The 22,297-nt window shown below is 34.0% G+C and overlaps 1 protein-coding gene across 30 annotated transcripts in view; it reads left to right on the top strand.

The window, feature by feature from the left end:
- Nucleotides 1-22,297, top strand: part of PPFIA2 (PTPRF interacting protein alpha 2) — a 502,911-nt gene that overhangs the window by 459,138 nt on the left and 21,476 nt on the right. For 15 of the 30 annotated variants that reach the window (XM_055095939.2, XM_055095954.2, XM_055095947.2 and 12 more), the window contains 5 exons: nt 2,986-3,067; nt 7,332-7,532; nt 18,044-18,106; nt 19,312-19,341; nt 20,901-21,094. In XM_055095939.2, the coding sequence (XP_054951914.1) occupies nt 2,986-3,067; nt 7,332-7,532; nt 18,044-18,106; nt 19,312-19,341; nt 20,901-21,094 (570 nt within the window). The remainder of the gene's footprint in view (nt 1-2,985; nt 3,068-7,331; nt 7,533-18,043; nt 18,107-19,311; nt 19,342-20,900; nt 21,095-22,297) is intronic. The other 15 variants (XM_034936292.3, XM_034936290.3, XM_003811651.5 and 12 more) reach the window with 5 other exon arrangements.

The raw sequence follows: 22,297 nt of genomic DNA, 5'->3' as shown, positions 1-22,297 counted from the left end.
ACATTGGGTTGCCTCTTAACCATATTCTCACCAGGAATCCCAAACAGATCAGACTCTTGGGATCAGCTAGAATCAGTACTATTGTGAGAAAGTGGGAAATAAAAGCTTAAGAGGAGGTAAGATGCAAGAAAAAAAATTGTTCTTTAAAATATAAAATGTTGTACATGGTTATAAGGTAAAATAGAAAAAGCTATTTGGACTACAAAAACAAAACATTATAGGACACAATTTACTGAAACAAGAAGCACCTAAATATAAACACTGATTGGCATTTTGTTTAACATTTACAAGTATTTCTTTAGTACCTCTTCTGTGCCTGACCTTGTTCTAGACTTCAAATTCATCTCTGAACAGAGCATATGAAAACACAGATCCTCCCTGAGCTTACATTTTATTGGCAGATGACAGAATGAGGAGTAAATAATATACTACGATAGAAGGGCAATACCTTGGAGAAAAATAAAGCAAACAATGAGGATAAGAAATTCCTTATTGGAGTTTTCGGGTGGGGTTTTCAGGGAGTAGGGGAGGAGACATTCAGACAACAGGTGACATTTGAGTAAAGATTTAAAGTAGCTGAGAGAGTTAGCCATGTAGAGATAGAGGGGAAGAGCATTCCAGGTGAGCTGCCAAGATCCTGAGACAGAAAAGAGGTCTGGGTTGTTTCCAAAGAACAGCAAGGAGGCCAGTGTTGCTGAGTGAGGTGGGAGTTTAGTCAGAGAGATGGCGCGGGTAGGATAGATTGTAGCAGCTGTTTTGGCTTTTATTTCCAGTGAGACAGGAAGTGATTGGAGAGTTATGAACAGAAAAGTTACATGATCAGACTCAACAGGATCACTCTGGCCTTTCTAGTGGAATTTTTATTAGGGAACTAGTCAGAAGTTTCAAAATGAAAGCGTTCTAATATTTAAAAATAGCTTTTGTGCAATGCATAGAATACACTTCTGAAAATGTTACGTGCTCCTTAGGTTATTAGTGCATATTTACTTGCTTTTTTACTATGTGAAGCAAAAACTAATTGTAAATGTAAATTTATTTCTTCCCTTTTAATGTCACAAACCTATGACATAACTAGAAGTGTCGCTTTCCCTATTGGATGTAACATTAAAACTCCTACAACATGTTTTAACTCTGTGAAGGCCTACCCTAAATTTTCTTCCACATATTTCATGTTAAGTTCCATACCTCCCCATTAGTGCTTCTCCTGCTTGGAATGCCATCCCCACCTCTTTCCTACCTGCCCTTCGAAGCCAGCTCCATTGCCACAATGCCTTCACAACACCTTCAATGGCTATTAACCCCTTTTCTAAAATGACATACTTCACAAGGTACATCACCAAGTTTTCACGTTAGCAGCTGTTTGTGTAATGTATTGTATTATATTGTATTGTATTGTATTTTCAGACAGTTTCATGTGTTTGTTTTGCCCATCTAACGGGATATCCTGGGAAATTAGACCCATATCTATTTTCCACACCAAACACAAGTCTCAGTCCACAACAGGTGTTCGATAAGTACCTAATAGGTTATTTGTTTTTGATCCTTCAATCCATTTCTATATATATATCTGTCACAGTGAGGCTAAGCTATTTGAAACTGGTTTTCACTAAAGGAATGTCACTGGGAGACCTGAGGGAATGGAAGATGATCGAGCAAGCCAGGTGAAGAAGTGCCTCTACTTTTTTAGATTCAGAGCACAAGTATTGCTGTTCCCTTTCCCAGGTGCTGAATAGCTTACATGCAGAACTTAACACTTCTATCCCCTCAAATGAAACAGCAGTTGATTTATGTCTCTTCAGCCACTATAACTTAAATTTGTATTTTGCCCCTTTTTTAATGAATTTTTGGTTGCATCTATTACAAACACAGAAAACTCTGTGTTGAAAGGCATTTTATTCATTATATATCTTAATGTATTAATATAGTCTACCACAGTAACTAATTGATTAATAGTAGAAAATAATCAAATTATCCATTTGGGAGTTCATAAATGATTTTCATGAAATATTCCTAAGCATAAAACATATGCATTCAAAATAAAGCAATTATTATACCATGTTTTTATCATCTATGTGTAAGATCAAGGCATACTAAAGTAAAGAGAATGTATTTTCCAATATATTCCTGGCCAAGTATATATCAATTTGAATTTCAGTGAAAGCACATAGCTACTATCTTAACAATGAGTGATCTCAAATTGGCTTTGTAAGTGGATGTCAATTCTAAAAATCAGTAAGAGGGTCAGTGAAATTATAGATGCATTTTTCAGAGTTCTTTTGCATCTTTTGTTATCAAAACAACCATTTGTTGTTATTAAGATATTTTAATTTCATTAAAACAGTAGTGATTATAGATAAAAACAAGTGTACCATTGAATTTGATACCTTACATTGCTTTTGAGTGTTAGAAATCAATTTACCTTGGAGTTTTCTCCAAATGAGATGTAGTTTTATAGTCTAGACAAATAACTAACTCCTAAGATAGATCCCTGGACCCACAGGGCATACTAAAATCAACCACATCACTAGAATGTGACTAAAAGGACCAAATTTATCTTCTGCCTCTCTATATAAGCATTTTCTTTGCCATGGAGATAGTAAGGCAAAGAGGGCAGGGCAGATGGTGGAAGCCACATTTAGATCCCATAATGCATACTTGAATATGAACATTTGGGCCACTTTCTCATTAAAGGGATAAGATATTTGCTGGTAATATAATTCCACTTCTAATTCCGTTAGCACTTAATGTTCTAATTTTCATGAATAAATGTTGGGGAAAATTACTTTTCTATGTCAATGCTTCATTCGTAATAAAATCAATGGATGTGTGTGTGTTACTCAAAGGAAAAAGGAATTCTGTTATTCTATATTGTATCATAAAAAATCTTGTAAAGGATGATTGGTTATTTTAAAATATTATCATTAAAAATAATCACAGCCATATTTTTCCATATACCTGCCTAATAATCTTTGCTATATACTTCAGGCATGAACTTCTTGAAGAAGCTCGGAGAAAGGGATTACCTTTTGCCCAGTGGGATGGGCCGACTGTGGTCGCATGGCTAGAGGTAAGAGAATGAAACTAGGAGGCCCTTGAATCAATCACTACTAAGTTGATAATTTTTTTGAGACAGGTAAAGGCAAGTTTCTGAAATCACAGCATCCCCTTAGTCTGGAATTGCTCATAAGGGACTATTTGCTTACTAGGGAATAAATTTATGATTTTATGCTGACACTTTTTTGTGATCGTAGTAGAAGAAATCATGCAGTGGGATAAAAGGAAGTGTCTCTAAATCACACCCTTTTCATTTCTAGAGCAAGAGAAGAAACAAAATTTTATTGTTGCAAGAGAACATCCATTCCCATCCATTAGGCCAGGGCCCTTCCTGATTAGAAGGTTACAGAGAAGACCCTCTCTATATTCAACACTTCTGTAATCCAAGGTAGTAAGATCACCTAGATGTACAGAGAGACATTCCTTTGCCTGTAATTTAGTTCCTGAACCTAGTTCTCTAAAGCCTATGGACTAGCTAGGTTTAGACACTTGGGATTAAACAGAAGACTTACACCTTATTCCCTTCTGTGTCTAAACTGAATGCTACAATAAAAGAAGAACTATTTTCAGCATTTCCTGTACAACATAGTGTTCTGGAAAAATAAGGGAATATCTGAACAGGGTAGGAGGCAGCAGAAACTGACTTTGACATTGACAGAACTACATATTTGACTACAAAGGGCTGTTTCATGTCACTTAACAGTACTGTTCACTGCCCCTTCTATTCAGTTCTCTATGTGAGCTGCTAGTAGCTGCTAGGATATGCCTGTGTCAGGGCAAAGAAGAATCCAGGCTTTCCTTGCCTGCCAGAGGTAATTACACATGTTGTTTTAAATGGTCTTGGAGTATAAAATTATCCGTCTTCATTTTATTATAGCCAGAGCTAAGTAAATAAATAATAAAGAAACATTAAAGCCCATTTTAGTTTTAAAAATAGACTTAGATAGATCTAGAAACACGCTTTGTATTTTTTCTTGCACTGAATGAAAAATGCCTGTATTTTGCTTTTACTTTATTCTTTCACATCAGACAGGGAAATTTAGCATATTAGCCATCAGATATTAGCGATCAGCTGCTTCTTTCAACCGTGTCTTTAAAATTACTATATTTAAAAAATCAATCACAAGACAAAATGCTTAAGAAATCACACCTCAGAAATGATAGCAGTTCTTTGTTCAGTTTTTGCTCCGATAAAATGAGTTGCAGTTTGACAGAGAGTTCGCTGCTGTTTTGGCAAGCGACGAACAAATCCTTCAGATAAAAAGGAAAAAAAACAGATTTACTGACATTAAGGTGATAGGAGATGACAGACCGTGAAGTTTGTGCTAATTAAACCTATTCTGAGTACACAGAAATTGCCTATGATTCCTAATGCAACTTAAATTATAAAATGGAATAAACAAGATGAATGAGCTGAGTGATCCAATGAATGAAACTTTAACTTCATCTCCTTTCGCTCCTCCTTGAGTGCACAGCCTGTTAAGAATTTTGTGTACGCGAGAATTCCATGCTTCACATGCCATTTATCCACATCAAAGACTCTTTAAGGTCTAATTATGGATGACATTGGTAACAATGTATTGGCAGGCATTTGGGTGATGTTAACTAGTGTGGAAATCCAAATATCTTAGAAGACAAAGGTAAAAAAATCATTAGGGTCCAAAGAAGACATATTTAGATGTTTAGTTATTTTGAACAGTTTGAGTTTATAAACTAAATATTCAAGTACTATCTTCTGTCATATATAATGTACCTGTCAAGGTCAATTATTTGTGCCTAACCTGCTGGAAGAAAGCATAATCTGTACAGTCACACACTGTACTTAGATCTTCCCCTTCTTTTCTCTTATCTCTATCACAACCCAGTCCACACTGACTCAAAGAGTTTCGTTGTTGGCATTTTTTTTTCAAAAGAGACAAATAGTCTTTTAATATTGTAGAATTTTTAAACTAAAAGGATGTTTATACTGGTTAGCTATTGCTGTTTACAAATTACCCCCAAATTTGGCATTTATGATCTCATGACTTCTATGGGTCAGGAGTCTGGGAATAGCTTTGTGATGGCCTCTGCTCAGAGTCTCTCACAGGGCTGCAATCAAGGTATCAGCCAGGGCAGCAGTCATCTCAAGGCTAGACTTGGGGAGAATCCACTTCCATGCTCATTCATGTGGTCAGGGTCATGATTCAGTTTCCTGCTGGCTGTTGGCCAGAAACATTAGTTCCTTGTCATATGGGACTCTCCATAGGGCTCCTGAGATCTGACTTACTCCAGAGTGAGAGCTCAGAGGGAAAGAGACAGCGGGAGGGGACTAGCAGGAATGAAACCACAGTCATTTTATTGCCTAAACTGGAAAGTGACATCCCATCACTTTTATCATCAGCTATTTATTAGAAATAAATCACTGGGCCAATCCTACCCCCAAAGGAAGGAGATTATAGAAGGGAATGGATATCAGGAGGTAGAGAGAAATAATCAAGCTTGATTCCTTCATTTTACAAATGAGGAAAATATGGCTGAGGTTTAGATGGGTTACATGACTCACCAATGACTGGAAAGGAATTAGGGCTCAGGTCTTCTGATTTGTGGTCCAGAGCTCTTGGCACTGTATTTTGCTGATTTATAGTTTTTCTTCTTTGTCTCACTTTTTCTCACTCTCACAATTCTCTCCTTTGTTCAATCTGTTTATTTCAACAAATAGAAAAAAAAATCAGTCAATCTTTTGGACATTCAAAAACAAATATGTAAGCTGCTAATTTTTTGTTGTGTTTTCTACTTCTTACTCATAACTAATGATGGAGGGAAAATGGGAGAGTATTCCTGTTTTAAGTGATGTTATTCAGGTGCTGAAATACAATGCCTGTGATTGGCATTCACCCAGTGCTTGAGATGTGCACGAGACCTGTGCTGTGTAAATAGCACTGCTGGTTTAATTGTCTTTCAAGAGTCTCACAGCAAAGTTGAAAAATCAAAATATCTAATTTCTTTTCTTTTTTGAGACAGAGTTTCACTTTGTTGCCTAGGCTGGATTGCAGTGGCACAGTCTCAGCTCACTGCAACCTCTGCCTCCCGGGTTTAAGCAATTCTCGTGCCTCAGCCTCCCCCGTAGCTGGAATTACAGGCATCTGCCACCACGCCTGGCTGATTTTTTTGTTTGTTTGTTTTAGTTTTAGTAGAGACAGAGTTTCACCATGTTGCCCAGGCTGGTCTTGAACTCCTAAGCTCAGGCAATCCAGTCATCTCGGCCTCCCAAAGTGCTAGGATTACAGGCGTGAGCCACCGCGCCTGGCCTCATTTTTTGTTGTTGTTTTCTTTTGTTTCGTTTTGAGGCAGAGTCTCATTCTGTCCCCAGCCTGGAGTGTAAAGGCCTGATCTCAGCTCACTGCAACCTCTGCTGCTCAGTTTCAAGTGATTCTCCTGCCTCAGCCTTCCGAGTAGCTGGAGTTATAGGCACCCGCCATCATGCTCAGCTAATTTTTGTATTTTTAGTAGAGATGATGTTTCACCAAGTTGGCCAGTCTGGTCTCGAACTCCTGACCTCATGTGATCCTTCCACCTCGGCCTCCCAAAGTGCTGAGATTACAGGCATGAGCCACTGTGCCCAGTCTTAAAATCTCTAATTTCTGATGCATTATTAATTTTGTTGCTTTCTTTAGTTTTTCAATGATTTGAGTTTTAACTTCTTTCTTAGCACATCATTTCACTCTCTAAAAGGCATTTTCATATATAGCATCTAATTAAGTTCACACATCTTTCACATGGTATAGGAAGGTAGGTGGAAATGTGGCTTAGCTACACTGCATGCTTTGATCGAAATCACATGGCTGGATGTGGCACAGCTGTCTCTTTCTGTGACAGAATTTCTCTTCACTCAGAATTCCAAAGAAGCATTATAAATTGAAGCCACTCATTAAGCAAACATTAATTGAGTCCCTTATCAAATGTGGCTTGTAGCCGTTCTGGTCCCTACATACAAAGGGGAACTTGGTGCCATGCAGCCATTACTTTTACCACTAGTAATATGAATTAGTTAAAATAGAGTCTCTGGAGCTAGCATGTCTCAATTTCAAATCTTGTTTCTATCCCTCCCTCCCTGGTGTTTTTAAATACATCATTTAATTTCTCTGTGCATCTATCTCCTCTAGGGAAAATAATGATAACATTTTATCTCATGGGGTGAGGTCATGTATGTAAGATACATAAAATAATTCCTAGCATATGAGACACTAAAATGATAACTATTATTATAATTTGTTAATGTATTTTTTCCTATCTAACAGCTTTGGTTGGGAATGCCTGCGTGGTACGTGGCAGCCTGCCGAGCCAACGTGAAGAGTGGTGCCATCATGTCTGCTTTATCTGACACTGAGATCCAGAGAGAAATTGGAATCAGCAATCCACTGCATCGCTTAAAACTTCGATTAGCAATCCAGGAGATGGTTTCCCTAACAAGTCCTTCAGCTCCTCCAACATCTCGAACTGTGAGTCAGTTTCTGCTCCTCCCCTTCCTCAGTGCTAGGCAAATAGCCGTGTGTCTAAGTCTACAGAGCAAAATTGTGACAGCACACATTTCAATGTCAGCTTGAATTATTCTCAAGAGATTAAGCTTGCTCTTTATTAACCTTGCTGCTACTTTTAATAGGTTTTCAAATGAGGAACTATGATTCATATCAGACGTGAAAGCTAGCATAGCAGACTTTTGAGCTAGCATCTGAAGTTTAGATTTTTCTCCCAAGCGACAAGACTCTGAGCTTACTCTTTTTTCAATTCCTTCCTTCCTTCCTTCGTTCCTTTGTTCCTCCCTCCCTTCCTCCCTCCCTCCCTTCCTCCCTCCCTCCCTCCCTCCCTCCCTTCCTTCCTTCCTACCTTCCTTCCTTCCTTCCCTTCTTCCTTCCTTCCTTTCTCTTTCCCTCAGGTAATTTCTCAGAAGATAAGATATAAGCATTAGTGATTACTAAAGATGCAAGGCTTAAGTGACTACATTTTTTAGTTTTAATATTTTTATTTTTATAGATTCAGGGGGTACATGTGAAAGTTCGTTACATGGGTATATTATGTAATGGAGATTTTGGGGCTTCCAGTGTGCCCATCACCCGAATAGTGAACGTTGTACCCAATGGGTAATTTTTCAAACCTCATCCCTACCAACCTCTTCCCTTTTGGAGTCTCCAATGTCTGTTATTTCCTTCTACCTGTCCACATGTACCCATTGTTTAGCTCTCACTTACAAGTGAGGACATGTTGTATTTGATTTTTTTTTGTTTCCAAGTTATTTCACTTGGGATAATGGTCTCCAGTTCCATCTATGTTGCTACAAAAGACATTAGTTTATTCTTTTTTATGACTGCATAGTATTCCATGGTGTGTATATACATTTTATTTATCCAATCATCCACTGATGGACACTTCGATTCATTCCATGATTTTGCTATTATGATTAATGTTGTGATAAAGACATGAGTGCAGGAATTATTTTGATATAACAATTGCTTTTCCTTTGGGTAGGTACTAAGTAGCGAGATTACTTAGTTGAATGCTCATTCTATTTTTAGTTCTTTGAGAACTCTCCATACTGTCTTCCATAGAGGTTCTATTAATTTACATTCCCACCAACAGTGTATAAGTGTTCCCTTTTCTCTGTGCCCTTGCCGACATCTTTTTTTTTTCTTAACTTTTTAGTAATAGCCATTCTGACTGAGGTGAGATGGTATCTCACTTGGTTTTAATTGCATATATCTGATGATTAGTGATATTGAGCTTTTTTATATGTTTGTTGGACACTTGTATGTGTTCTTTTGTAACTCACTATTTCTTAAGAAGTTTCCATAATTATGAAATTATGTGAGTTTGACGTTTTACAAATACCAAATGGAATATCTGGAATATCTTTTTCTTTCAAAGTCTGTTTGTTTTTCAGTTATAAATTCCTAATCATCTCATAACTTTTTACCTATTCTAATCCTAGAAAAGAACAAAATGTGACAAAAAAGGCATGCATGACGACAAATTCCCAAAAACTCCCAAATAGTATTTAATTATTTGTTTATTCCATTCCTAAATTATATATTTTGTTTATAAAGTATATTATTTCTGATAATTACTAGATTTCCCAAATCTCATATCTTATATAGCATAATAAAATATGGGAGAATGAGATAAATTTTAGCAATAGGTAAAATATTAAAAAGTCTTATTACTTTATTGCAGTTTTCAGGCAGAAAAGTAACAAGTATAACTTTTTTATACATGATCTTAAACAGTTGTGAATAGTTTGTTTCATTTCTATTTACACATTTTCCTTCCCAGTATACTAGATTCTAATGCCAGAAATAAAAGGTCAAATTTAAAAGGCTTATATAATTCTTACATAACTCCATTTTAAGTTCTTCCTAAATGACATGTAGGAAAAATATATAATTTTTAAAATTCTTACCTATATTATTTTTAAATAGACACAAATGTTTTTCACTATACCTGGATTATGACTCAAGCTAAAAGACAATTTAGAATACAATAGCCCCTTGAACAAGATAGGAGTTAAGGGTGCTGACCCCCCACACACAGTCAAAAAATCAGCTAGAATTTTTGGCTCTCCCAAGACTTAACTACTAAGAGCCTACTGTTGACTGGAAGCCTTACTGATAACACAAATAGTTGATAAGCATGTATTATGTGTTTTATATGTACACATATATGCTCCATTCGTACAATAAAGAAAGCTAAAGAAAATATTATTAAGAAAATCATAGGGAAGAGAAATTATATTTACTATTCATTATGTGGAAGTAGTTCATCATAAATGCCTTTATCCTCGTCGTCTTTATGTTGAAAGTACGCTGAGGAGGAGGAAGGGGAGAGATTGGTCATGTTGTCTCAGGAGTGGCAGTGGCAGAAGAAAGTCTGTGTATAAGTGGAATGATGCAGTTCAAACCTGTGTTGTTCAAGAGCCACCTGTATATTTAAAATAAGAAACTGAGAAGACCATTAAAATAGTTATTGTAAATTGAATTTAAGTCTGATGAAGAGTTTGCTGAGTAATTTCCAGCTGAGAGAGAAGCATCATAAATGGTTTATATCCACATTTTCCTCCCAAGAGCAAATGCAAACAAAATTATTGAACATTATGAATCTTGCAAAAATAAATTTGAAGTCCCAACTTCCAGATGAAAAATATGATACATTTTATTATTTTTATTTACCAGTGTAATTCATTTATTAATGAACAACAGGAAATTTTAAAACTATTTTTCTAAAACTATTTAACCAACCTGAAGGAATTTAAATTATACCATATTAATTAACATTCGATTGTTTAAAGAATGGGGAGAAGTAAAGAAAGCTTTATGATCTAGCCTCAGTTCACCTCGAAGGCTTTATTTCCCAGGTCAGGAACTACTTTCAGTTTTTCAAACATCTTTCCTTTTGGTCAGTTATGAGCTTTTGTAGTTGGTCTTCCCTTTGCCCAAAACTTTCATCCTACTTCAAAGTCATCATATTTTCTCCAATTCATTATTCATTTATCGATTCCTTTAATATTTCCTCTGAAAAGCTTTTGCTGAGCCCCCAAAGCCTGGGTTTGGTTTCCTTCCTGAGTTACCACTCCATGTACTTATAAACAACATTTTACAGTTCTTTTCTTCATTTATCTCACACTAGGCGAAATAAAGATAGCATCAGGTTTCCATCAACCCCAAGCCTTAACAATAGTGCCTGGCAAATTTTAGATATTATGTAAATATTCACCTTAAAATAATCATTGTATAGATCACTCTACCCACATATTTCATATACTCTGCTGAAGTATAAGAAACGTGTGGCCTTGAGATCAGAAAGGGAAACTCTACTAAGGAAAATAAGCATGTTGACTGGTAGATTTAGTACAGGATTATATAGATTAACTCCAAAATGTGCAATAGAAGTGAAGTGTGATGGAGCTTCAAGAAAGGAGAAATCACTACAAGCTGGATAAGGCTTCAAACAAAAATGAACATTTGAAACATAAAAAATATATTGTTTATAGCATTTAAGTTTTATATGTTTATTGAACTAATACATGATCCTGTATAACATTTGTAAAATACAGAAAAATACAAAGATGACAACAAAATAATTTAAAACATTAAAAAATACTGATTTTAGAGATAATCAATGTTAATTTTTTCACTATTGAAAACATTTGATGAAGATCTTGTCATTCTTTTTTCATTATCTTTTTATATAAATGGATTATATCACATAATATATTAATTTGTACATTTTTGTAAATTTAGTAATGTAGTGTAAGCATTTTCTTCATTTTATTAAATATGCAGTTGCAACATCACTTTTAGTTATTGAATATGTCCTTTGTAGAAATGTGATAATTTATCTAATCAAATTCCTAGTATTGGACATTTTCTTTGTTTTGTGTAACACAATTTGTTGTTGTGTGTAAAATATGTGCTTGTAATTATGTTGTTGCATAAACTGTGGTTATTTCCATTGCTATATTTGTGTATACGGAATGCATATTCTTAATACTTTTAAACTTTAATTGTTAAATTGTGTTGTGTTGCTATTTTTTCTCCCTTTGTCAACATTGGTTATCTCCTTGCTTAATTTACATTTTAAAAATCACTACTAAATGTGCAAATTTTTATATTCTTATTAATCTGGTATTTATATTAATTTTCTATTCATAACCTTTCCAACTTATCTATATTATTATAGGAATATTTATCTTTTTACTAATGTGTAATAGCTCTGTATTCACGTAATATATGTACCTCTTGCCAGATACTGATGCAAATTCTATGAGACAAGTTGTGTCTCTAGGCTTTAAAAATATCTACTAAATGTTTCCTCTTCCTTCTACTCCCTCTACATGGTAGCATTTACTCATTTCTAATATATTTCCAATACAATTTGCATTGCAAATGAAAATTCCACATAAATCACTGTTAATGAATCCACTACATAAAGTCATAACCTAACATTATGTATTAGAATTCACACTTACAAAACACAAAGGCAGATTTTTTTTTTAACAAAGTTATTCTATCATGTCTTCAAGAACACTACAGTTTGTTTAGATTATACAAGTTATTTTGCACACTGAGGTTTGGGCTTGGGTTCCTCAGCCAGGTATTTCGTGTTTATTAACTGAAGTTCTGAGGAGAAAAAGACAAGGTACTTGGACTTCAGGGCTTTTTTTTTTTTAACTTTTATTTATTTATTTATTTATTTATTTATTTATTTATTTTTTCTACTACTTTATTTGATTCTGCCTCCTTTCCTGCCTAGATATAATGGGCTGGACCATCAAAAAGGAAAATTTAAATGTCACATATATGATTACCTTGGGCCAGCCCTAAATTTCCAGCTTTCTGTTTCTTTTCTCCAAGCTACTATTACTACAGAAAGTCTCTTACCTAGTAGGATGGAGATGGAGATACCAGTTAATTGAAATTTGGTTGAAGAAGGATGTAACAAAAATAAGTGCATTCTTTGAATACTTTATCTCAGGTAAAAATTACGGAAATCCTAAAGCATTGCAAATTTAGATGGAGCACCTAAAACTATTTTTGTGTATGTTTCCAATGTCTGGAGTTCCACATTATCCTTTTAGATAATCTTATCTGGAAACATGTTTAATTTCTCTAGTTGGTGTTTCTTTTTAAAGTGACGACTTCAAGATAACTCAAAAAGCCATTTGAATGAGGAATCCTTCTGGACATTTACAATGCCTTCCCCAGACTTTGACAAAATTGTATTTTATTGATAGTGTGTTTCATTCAAGATTTGCCTATCTCTGGTTTTTCCAACTAATTCAACTTAGTGTTTATATAGGAGCCAAATTTGTTTTATATTTTGCTTTATGTAACATTTATTTAAATTGATGAATTAAACATTTTAAAAGCAAGTGCAGTGGAAATAAAAAGTTTTAAACAAAGTGATTTTTGATAACCATATAATTCAACAAGATTGAACATAAATGTAAGGTGTAAGATAGGCATTAGTCAGCTCAGTGTAATACAGAGACCTACAGAGTATTTCTTGAATTAAAGATTTGCTTGAATGGAGACTACCTAACAGAATATCTAATATAATTACAGTAGTAGCCAACATCAGCAGAATGCTCACTGTCAGGGACTGTTCTAAGCGCTTTATATGTAATAGCCCATTTGACTCTCACAACTACAGCTATGAGAAAGGTACTTTTATTATAGCTGTTTCACAAATGGGCAAAACTAATGTAAAGAAGTAAACTGACTCACCTAAGGTCATACTCCTATGTGGGTTTGCTCCTAACAAGCACATTCCCCTGCTTCTGCTTCCTGCACTCTATCAGTTTTCCTTGTTTTTATAGCATTCTTTTAGTCTGTTTGATTCCTCTTTTCATTATTACTTACCTCATAAGCCCCAACCTTTATTGAAAAGAGGGTGTGGTATAATTGTCTTTATAAACCTTAACCTTTATTGAAAAGAGAGTGAGGTGTAAATACCATTCTTATTATAATGAGAAGGATTTATCTTATAATGAGAGACAAAAATTCAGATAAGGGAGAAATGTGGATCCAGGCCATTTGAATGTGAAAAGTAATTTCAAGTTACTACTTTGTAATTCCATTACAAAGTAAAAAACACTTTAAATGACCTAGGTAGTAATAAAAGTTACTTTAACTAGGTAAGATTTAGGATTATTCTGAGGTCTGGCTGCTTTACTTATACTGTATCTCTGACAGCAAGACTACTCATTATTTTCACCTGATTAATTTTCACAAGTTATTTCTTAAGTTCATTGTAATATTTATTTTTCTGTCTTAACTCTTTCCAGAATGATTTCATTAGGTAAGTTCTTTAATTCTGATCATTTTTTAGAAATTTCCTTCTCCTTCTCCCTTGATACTTTCTCAAAGTTCTATTCCATGGGTACTAAGGGGAGACAAGCAAGATAATCTCAAGCATAAAATTTAAAGAGGCTCTCATTGTCAGATGTCAACCCTGAAAGTGAGTGTTTCCTTAAATGATAGCCTCCCAGGACCTCATGTGCCTCATCCTAGTCCCAGCCCTGTATAAGAACATGTTGTATCATAATGTAAACTTTTTAGCCTTTCTTTCTATTCTGGAGCATGCACTTTTAGTCCCACTTAAGAAGTGCAGAACCTGAAATTTAGACAGGTTTAGGAAATGTCCTAGGGTAGTCATTAGTAAGTGCTACTGTATAACTCAAGCCCCTTGATTCTAATTTGATAATATAATTGAAATTTTATAAATTTCATGTTAGACTCAGATGATATTAGCCACAAAAAAATGACCCTTGGTTTGCATTTTCTAGCTCGCACATTTTTGGGGGAGATTGCAGCACAGACTACCGAGGGCAGTGAGTAGATAATTTTAAGGGGATCTCAGAGAACCACAACCAAGTTATACAATATTTGTTTCTTATGCTTTTCCAACCTACTTTTTGTACTGTATCCTCAATCCCAAGGCACTCATATCTTTATGCCCTTTGATTGCTCAGTTTCCCAATCTAGCTATCTTGTAGGGATGCTTTGCTCTGAAACTCTCATGCTCTAAATTACTCCCTCACAATGTACTTAGATGCAAGTTCCATCCCCTAAAGTGGTGGTGGAGAGAGAGCAATCTGATTGAATAATTGACTTACTACATATGAGCTTGCCTATAAAATAAACTTGTTAAAACTTCAGTTAATGTCTACTTGACTAGGTTGTGTAGAAACTATTTCTGTCGGCTTTTTACAAGACTATAGGGCTGGCAGTGGTCTTCACAATAAAACTGCATATCCAACAGAAACAACTAACATACAACTTCTGAAAGTTTGCCAGTCATACTTCAGAAAATTGTCCTGGGTATATGCTTATTTTGTGAGGAATGAAACAGATAAAACCATAGCTTCCAGCATGTTCCACATCCCAGAATATGGTGACAGACTGGCAGACACAGACTTAAAGATAATCTGTGAAAGATACTATGCATGTATCTATTCTAGTATGAGATAATTAATACAGGTAGTTTCTTAAAGAAGTAATGAGATCTTCATTATTTGGATTACGATTCAAAGCAGAAGCTACACAAATCAGTGTACAATTGATTTTACACTGTTCTGCAAGCTTAAGCCGTTTAAGATTGGCTTAAATGAATTTCTTCTCAGGTAATCACTGCTGAAACTCACTTTGAACCAACAGTACACCCACTCAAGAAAGCACCACGATAACTCGGTGTAAAGGGAATGTGACAGATGCATGTAAAGTACTTTTCAGCACAGCACTCTCCTCCTAAAGTCAATAAAAACAATTTATTCCAAGTAAAGTAATGATTTATATACTCATATGCAACTTTCTGTTTATAATGAGCATCATTGTTAGAAGCAGGGAATACAAGGAAGGGACTTTTAAGGACATAAATGACTTTTATATTCTAAATTTATTTAATAGGTGTACACAGATTTATCTTATAGAAAAAACATCATCTGTACTCTAAATTCCAAAACAGTAGAAGAAAACAAATTCTATACATATATTTGATGTCTAGCCTGTGGAATTTTTATGTGCCTTGAATTTGCTTATAATTATGAATCCTTACCACCCATTTCCATTTGTTACTTAAGTATATATACAATCAAATATCACTTAATGCAGATATATGTTCTGAGAAATGAGTCATGAAACAATTTCTTCGTTTTGAGAATACCATAGAGCATACTTACATAAACCTAAATGGTATAGACTACTGCACACCTAGGCTATGTGGTATAACTTATTGCTCCAGGGTACAAACCTGCACAGCATGATACTAAGCTGAATACTGTAGGCAAATGTAACACTGTGGTAAGTATTTGTGTATCCAAATATGTCTAAACATAGAAAAGGTACAGTAAAAATATAGTATAAAAGATAAAAAATGGTACACATGAATAGGGCACTTAGTGAATACGAAGGCCTAGGACATTACTATATACTACTGTAGACTTTATAAACACTATACTTTATACTACACACAATTCATAAAAAAACCTTTTTATTTCCTCAGTAATAAATTAGCCTTAGCTTATGGTAACATTTGTAATTTATAAATCTTTTTTTTGTTAACTTTTGACTCTTTTTAAAATAATACTTAGCTTAAAACACAAATACATTGTACAGCTGAACAAAATTAATATCTTTCTTTATATCCTTGTCCTATAAGCTTTCTGCTATTTCATTATTTTTTCCCCTCTTTAAGCTTTTTCGTTACAAACTAAGACACAAACACAAAAATCACTATAGGCCTACATAGGATTGGGACCATCAGTATCACTGTCTTTCATCTCCATATTCTGTTCCACTGAAAAGTCATTGGGGCAGTAACACACATGTAGCTGTCATCTCCTAGGATATCAATGCCTTCTTTTGAGATGCCTCCCAAGGAACCTACTTGGGGCTATTTTACAGTTAGCTCTTTAAAAAACAAAAGTAGAGGGAGTACACTGTAAAATAATGATTAAAAAATCATGGTGTGGTAAATACATAAACCAATAACCCAGTCATTAATGATGATTATCAAGGGTTATGGGCTGCACGTAGTTGCACGTGCTATACTTTTAGACGACTGGCAGTGCAATAGGTTTGTTTACACTAGCATTACCACAAACATGTGAATAATGCATTGCACTACAGCGGTATAATGGCTCTGATATCACTAGGTGACAGGAACTTTTCAGCTCCATTATAATCATATGAGACCATTTGTTGTGCATGCACCCCATTCTTGACTACAATGTCGGTATGTAGTGCATGACTGTATATATGTATGTATATACATATATAAGATTTCACTTACATCAAATTATACTCATCAATTTATATGTAGTTACATTTGTTTTTAATACAGGAAAAGTCATGGTACTAGGTGAATGGCAGAAAAACCCAAAGTGAATTATGGTGATGACTTGTAATGTTTGGGTAACAACTTTGCTACACCAATTCTTTAAAAATTGGACCCTCCCCAAAACAAGTAGCAGATAATACGTAGGATGTAAATTTCATTGATGTGCTTGGAAAACCTTGCAATGTTCATAAAGAAATGATGGAATTTGATGGCAAGTGGTTTCCAGGGGCCAATACCTTCAATGATATGCCTGATCTGTATGTTACTAAGTGGACTTTGGTTTCGAAACTGTACGTTATTAAGTGTATAGAACTAATACCAAGGGGTGTTTTATTTAGAAAGCAAATGGGACTTTATAACAGAATATTGCCTGCTAGAGAAAAAAATTTATTTTACACTATGTTCTTCTCTATAATGGTATCAGATACTGGTGAAGAATTAGGAAATATATGGATTTTATAATTTGACAGTTACTAGTGTGGCTGAAAAATACATTTTATTAAATTAAAAATAGCATTTCACTTCTTTCTCAGCTGCAAGAATTCAGGGACACTTACTATTTACTGAATCACACCAAGTAAAAGGAATCTTTTGGGAAAAGCTGATGCTGGTTTCCAGATAAGTTATGATAATGCTTTCCGCTTTATATTGACAACCATTTTTTTTCCTTCAAAGGATATCGAGAATCAAAATTATGTGAAGGAAATTTTGATAACACAACAAAGTGCATGTGCCATTGTTTTCTGAGTAAAAAATTAAAATTACATTATTCTACAGTTCAAATTTAATCAGTTCACCGTTATTACAAAAATTGATCTGATAGCCACATACCATTGAAATGCAAATTTTGATGATGCTCTTTTTCTGATTAATAATTGCAGAAATGTCATTTTAAATCTACACCCCCAAGAGCTTCACAGAATGCCTCTTTCTAGTTAATCTTTTTGAGTAGAAGAAACAGGGAGCTCTGAGCAAACCAGCCATGCTATCTCTTTCACACGGTAGGGGCAAGGGCACTGTGGTATTGCTGTGTTGCTGTTAACTCACAGAGGTGCTGCCTTTCTTCTTTACCACTGCTTGCCTCCCATGGATTCCTCTGCTTCCCTCTGGGCCTCCTCACTAGCCTTCAGGCAACGTTTGGGTGACTCATGAAGAAATGGAAAATCTTGCAGCTCCAGCAAAAACGGTTAGTCTTAATGGCTTTGTTGAACCTGAAGGAAAGTGACTTTGCTGCTCTTTGGATGAGGAAACTAATCTGTTTACAATAGACCAGAGTAATAGGGTGTGTTTTTATAGTTACATGCAATGATAACTAACATTTTTTACAGTTTTCTTTTACTGCACTCTCTTGAAATTTTTTAATGAAATAGTGTTAGATTGTGGCTAATATCATAAGACCTTATAGTACACAAACAATAAGGAAGAAAGTAATAAATAGTATTCATGTTGCAACACTGGAAGTTTTTGTAACAAATATTTAGTATTGGACATATTCACAGGTAACATGTTTCTAAACCAAATTAAATTGGTAATAGAAAAGATTAGATTGAATATTCATTTTTAATATGATCATGTGGTTTCTTGTGCTTTACCATCTTAGATACAAGCTTGACCAAAAAAACCCCCAAAAAACCAAAAAAGTGTTATGTTAATTTGGTACTGAAAAGCACAATTTTAAAGAATTTCTTGGGGACTCTTTAATTGTCACTTTTAAAAATAAAATGCTATAAAAATCATTTTTTCATGTAAAGTAACAAAGTTGGGCATATCATATATTTTATCTTTATCAACTTCTTTTTAATTTAATGTCTTTTCAGTGTTATCCTTATTTGAAAATTGATTACAAGTTTGTTAAGGATAAAAACACCAATGTCATGTACTAATTTCATTTTTAGTTTAGTTTTGTTGTACTTGGTTTTTGTCTTGTTCTGTTTTGTTGGCTGTTGTTGAAATCTATTTGATTATCACAAAGCTTTGTTGGAGGGATACAGTCAGTTTTTTCACTTCACTAATTTACTTTGTATAAGATTTCTCTATCATATATACATATATATATTTGTCATCAGAAGTTTTTATTATAGCACATTACATTTTAAAAATTACACTCATTTAAGAATTAAAAAAAGGTTTGTAATGACCAAATCAAATGTTCACAAAATTATGAATTTAACATTTAAATTAGAATTAATTGAAAATGATGTAGTTGCTGCCTAATTGCCTTTGAACTGCAAAATTGATCACTGTCGGTCTATGAATCTGTATGTTTATTCTGCCTGTTATACAAAATATTTTGTATAACAATTTTGCTTCTGCTAGAAAAATTTTACTGTATTGATTTGAAATTAATTTATATTTACCTGCTTTATTAATCATTTCCTGCTGCTAACACAGAAAGAATCTGAGGAAGGAAGCTGGGCCCAGGTAGGAAATCCATATGCTTTAAGACCCTTAATATCATTTAGTAGGCAATGAGAATATAAATTAAGAAACTGTCATAAGTCACAATATTGTAAACCTTCACTTAGCTCAATATTAGGCTGATGTGTATAGGTAAATGTAGATTATGTTTAATACTTTATATGTCTTTTTAAATTACCATATTTTTAAAATAAGATGATTGACGTTTCATAGCTTACCTCTTTTAAAAGGGTACTTTTCTTTCTTTCTCAAAAGAATGATCCAAAACTTAAATTCCTCTGAAATCACTCCTGTATATATTTAATCAGGAAGCATTCAAGTTGGATCTAAAGGGGGAACAAAAAGAAAGAAAAGACTTATTTGGAGTTGCACATGCCTTCAGATATAATGCAAAGTGTATGAAGAGGGGTTGGAGGAGCAAATGTTGGCGTTGCAGACCACAGAGTCATTAGCATTTATTGAGCTGTTTGTATGAGACAGGTGTCTATACTTGGAACAGACATATACTTTTGCAAGGAAGCTGTGCATTTTTTCTACATTTCCACATTTTGGATGACCAAAAGAGAAAATTTGTGTTATATTCAATCTGATTGAAACCTTTCAATATAAGAAAAATTTTGGTAGTTATATTAGGACCTGTATTTAAACACACAGTGGGATTGTATTTGATTTTGATTTTGATAAAAATTTCATCGTTCTTGAGAACACACAAAAGAAGAGGAGCAGTTAGATTTTCCCTAGAAATGCATATTAGAATTGAGAAATTAGGGCATGATAAGGAACTAAATGGGAATTCTGTAGAAATAATAGAGAGTAATAGTTCTTTTAAAATATTGGTTTAGTGGTAATGGTTGATTTGGGTTTTCATTTTAGCTGTTTTGAACAGTATTGGTAAGAATAGTTTGTTTGTTATATTAAAGAATTAGGTTATCTGTCTTAGTTTTTGATCCTGTCCTGCTTCTTTTAGAGTCTATCTTGATTAATTTCTAGAAAAGACTGATTCTTTCCAATGATTTTTTGGAAAGCTGACGACCTGCTTTGCTAAGTAACAACAATGTCCATAAAAAGCTTCAAAATTCTGTCTCTCCAAAACATTTATTCCTTTCTCTGTTTACTGAGGTTTCCATTTCACATCAACATTTGCCATTACAATATAGCAATGGTAGTAGCGGCATTGATAAGTGGGAAATGGCAATAATGTCATTGACAAGAGGGAAATGACAGATACAAATAAAACAAACCTATCAATATAAAGACAGAATCTTAAAGCTCAGTGTTTGTATAATAATTTCTTTATTAATAAAATACATACTTGGACAAAATGTAATTCCTTTTGAGAATACAAAGTAAATAGCCAATCATTTTCAATACGCAGATACTTTAATAAATGTATGCAGAGTTCCATTTTATACCAAATCAAATCAAATGCTATCTGAATATTATTTTTGCTTTGTTTCCACATATCATAGTAATTAAATATCAGTTATAATAATAGGTAATATTATCCAATTACCATCTTATCTGATTGGTTAAGAAACTTGACTGCTATAAAACAATTCTAGTGTCCGGTTTTTCTACAGACCCTGGCTTATGGAGATATGAACCATGAGTGGATTGGAAATGAATGGCTTCCCAGCTTGGGGTTACCTCAGTACAGAAGTTACTTTATGGAATGCTTGGTAGATGCAAGAATGTTAGATCACCTAACAAAAAAAGATCTCCGTGTCCATTTAAAAATGGTGGATAGTTTCCATCGGTAGGTGTTTTTTCTTTTTTTTCCCCAAAGAATAATTAAAATGAAACAATATATTACCTATACTTTAGTAAAACAAAAATGGACGTCTAGAAGACAGAAAATATATGTCATTTGAAACATCGTTTGTATACATCTACTTGGAAAAATATTTTCATCCAGCAAATTGCAGGGACTTTCTAATTTAGAGCTATGTGCATATTATGTGCCCAAAGTTTATGGAAATATATGTGTACAAAATTCTCCTCATAGAGCATACGTCTATTTTTTTGTGAGATTCTTTGAAAATTCCATGTTGGTAATTTTATAGTTATATGTGTTTATATTAGAAAATTAGGAAGAATAAACAAATATTCACAGTTTCAACTCTACACAAATAGGTGGTTATAAATTTTATAATTTAGGAACATTCTAGGAAAAATTTTGAGAAGAAATTGTTCTTCTAAGACATATTTGTGTTTATTTTTCTATGTCTTTTTATGAGTTTGCTTATTTGTATATTAATTTCAGAACAAAAAATATACTGTGTTAGATAACTGTGAGGATGCAGTTGAGCAAAAGGCAATGTCTTTTTTCAAGTTGTTTACCATCCAGCAGATAAAAAGGGGTCTGTTATAATACCATATCATAAATGCTATGTTTATGTTAGGTGAAACAATGTCAGCTGGATTTTGGTTTTTTTTTCACATAAAGTTGATTGTGGTGATAAGTTAATAAATATAACCGTAGATGATTTTGGCTTGGGAGACTGTATTTGCTTCTCTCCTGTCCAACATTTAATCAGTGACTGGAGTGAAGATGGTATAAAAATTAGATATGTTGATGACATAAAATTAGGATAAATAGAGGATAATTGGGGCTTTTGATTCCAACTTATGGTGATATTTTGAATTTTAATGCAGTTGTTGACACTGTTGAATTAAATGTGGTAAAGATAAATATAACAGTGTTTTTTTAAAAACCCATTAAAGTGCTGGATGGAGAATCCATAATTTAACAGAAAGTTGTGTGAAAAATATAAGGAATTTATCCTTAGTACGAAACTCTCCATTTTGGTTAATGGCTTGACAAGGCATGTTTAGACTGTGTTTATTGGCAGAGACAACAAAAGTGCTACCATACAGTGACGTAACAAAAAGAAATTGCATTTATTTATGGGTATCAAATTGTTATAAGGTGGTAGAAGTCCAGTGGTAAAGTTGAAGT

This window comes from Pan paniscus, chromosome 10 (assembly GCF_029289425.2).
Source record: "Pan paniscus chromosome 10, NHGRI_mPanPan1-v2.0_pri, whole genome shotgun sequence".
NCBI lineage: Eukaryota > Metazoa > Chordata > Mammalia > Primates > Hominidae > Pan > Pan paniscus.
The sequence above is the reverse complement of the archived record's forward strand: the minus strand, read 5'-3'. Positions and strand labels throughout refer to the sequence as shown.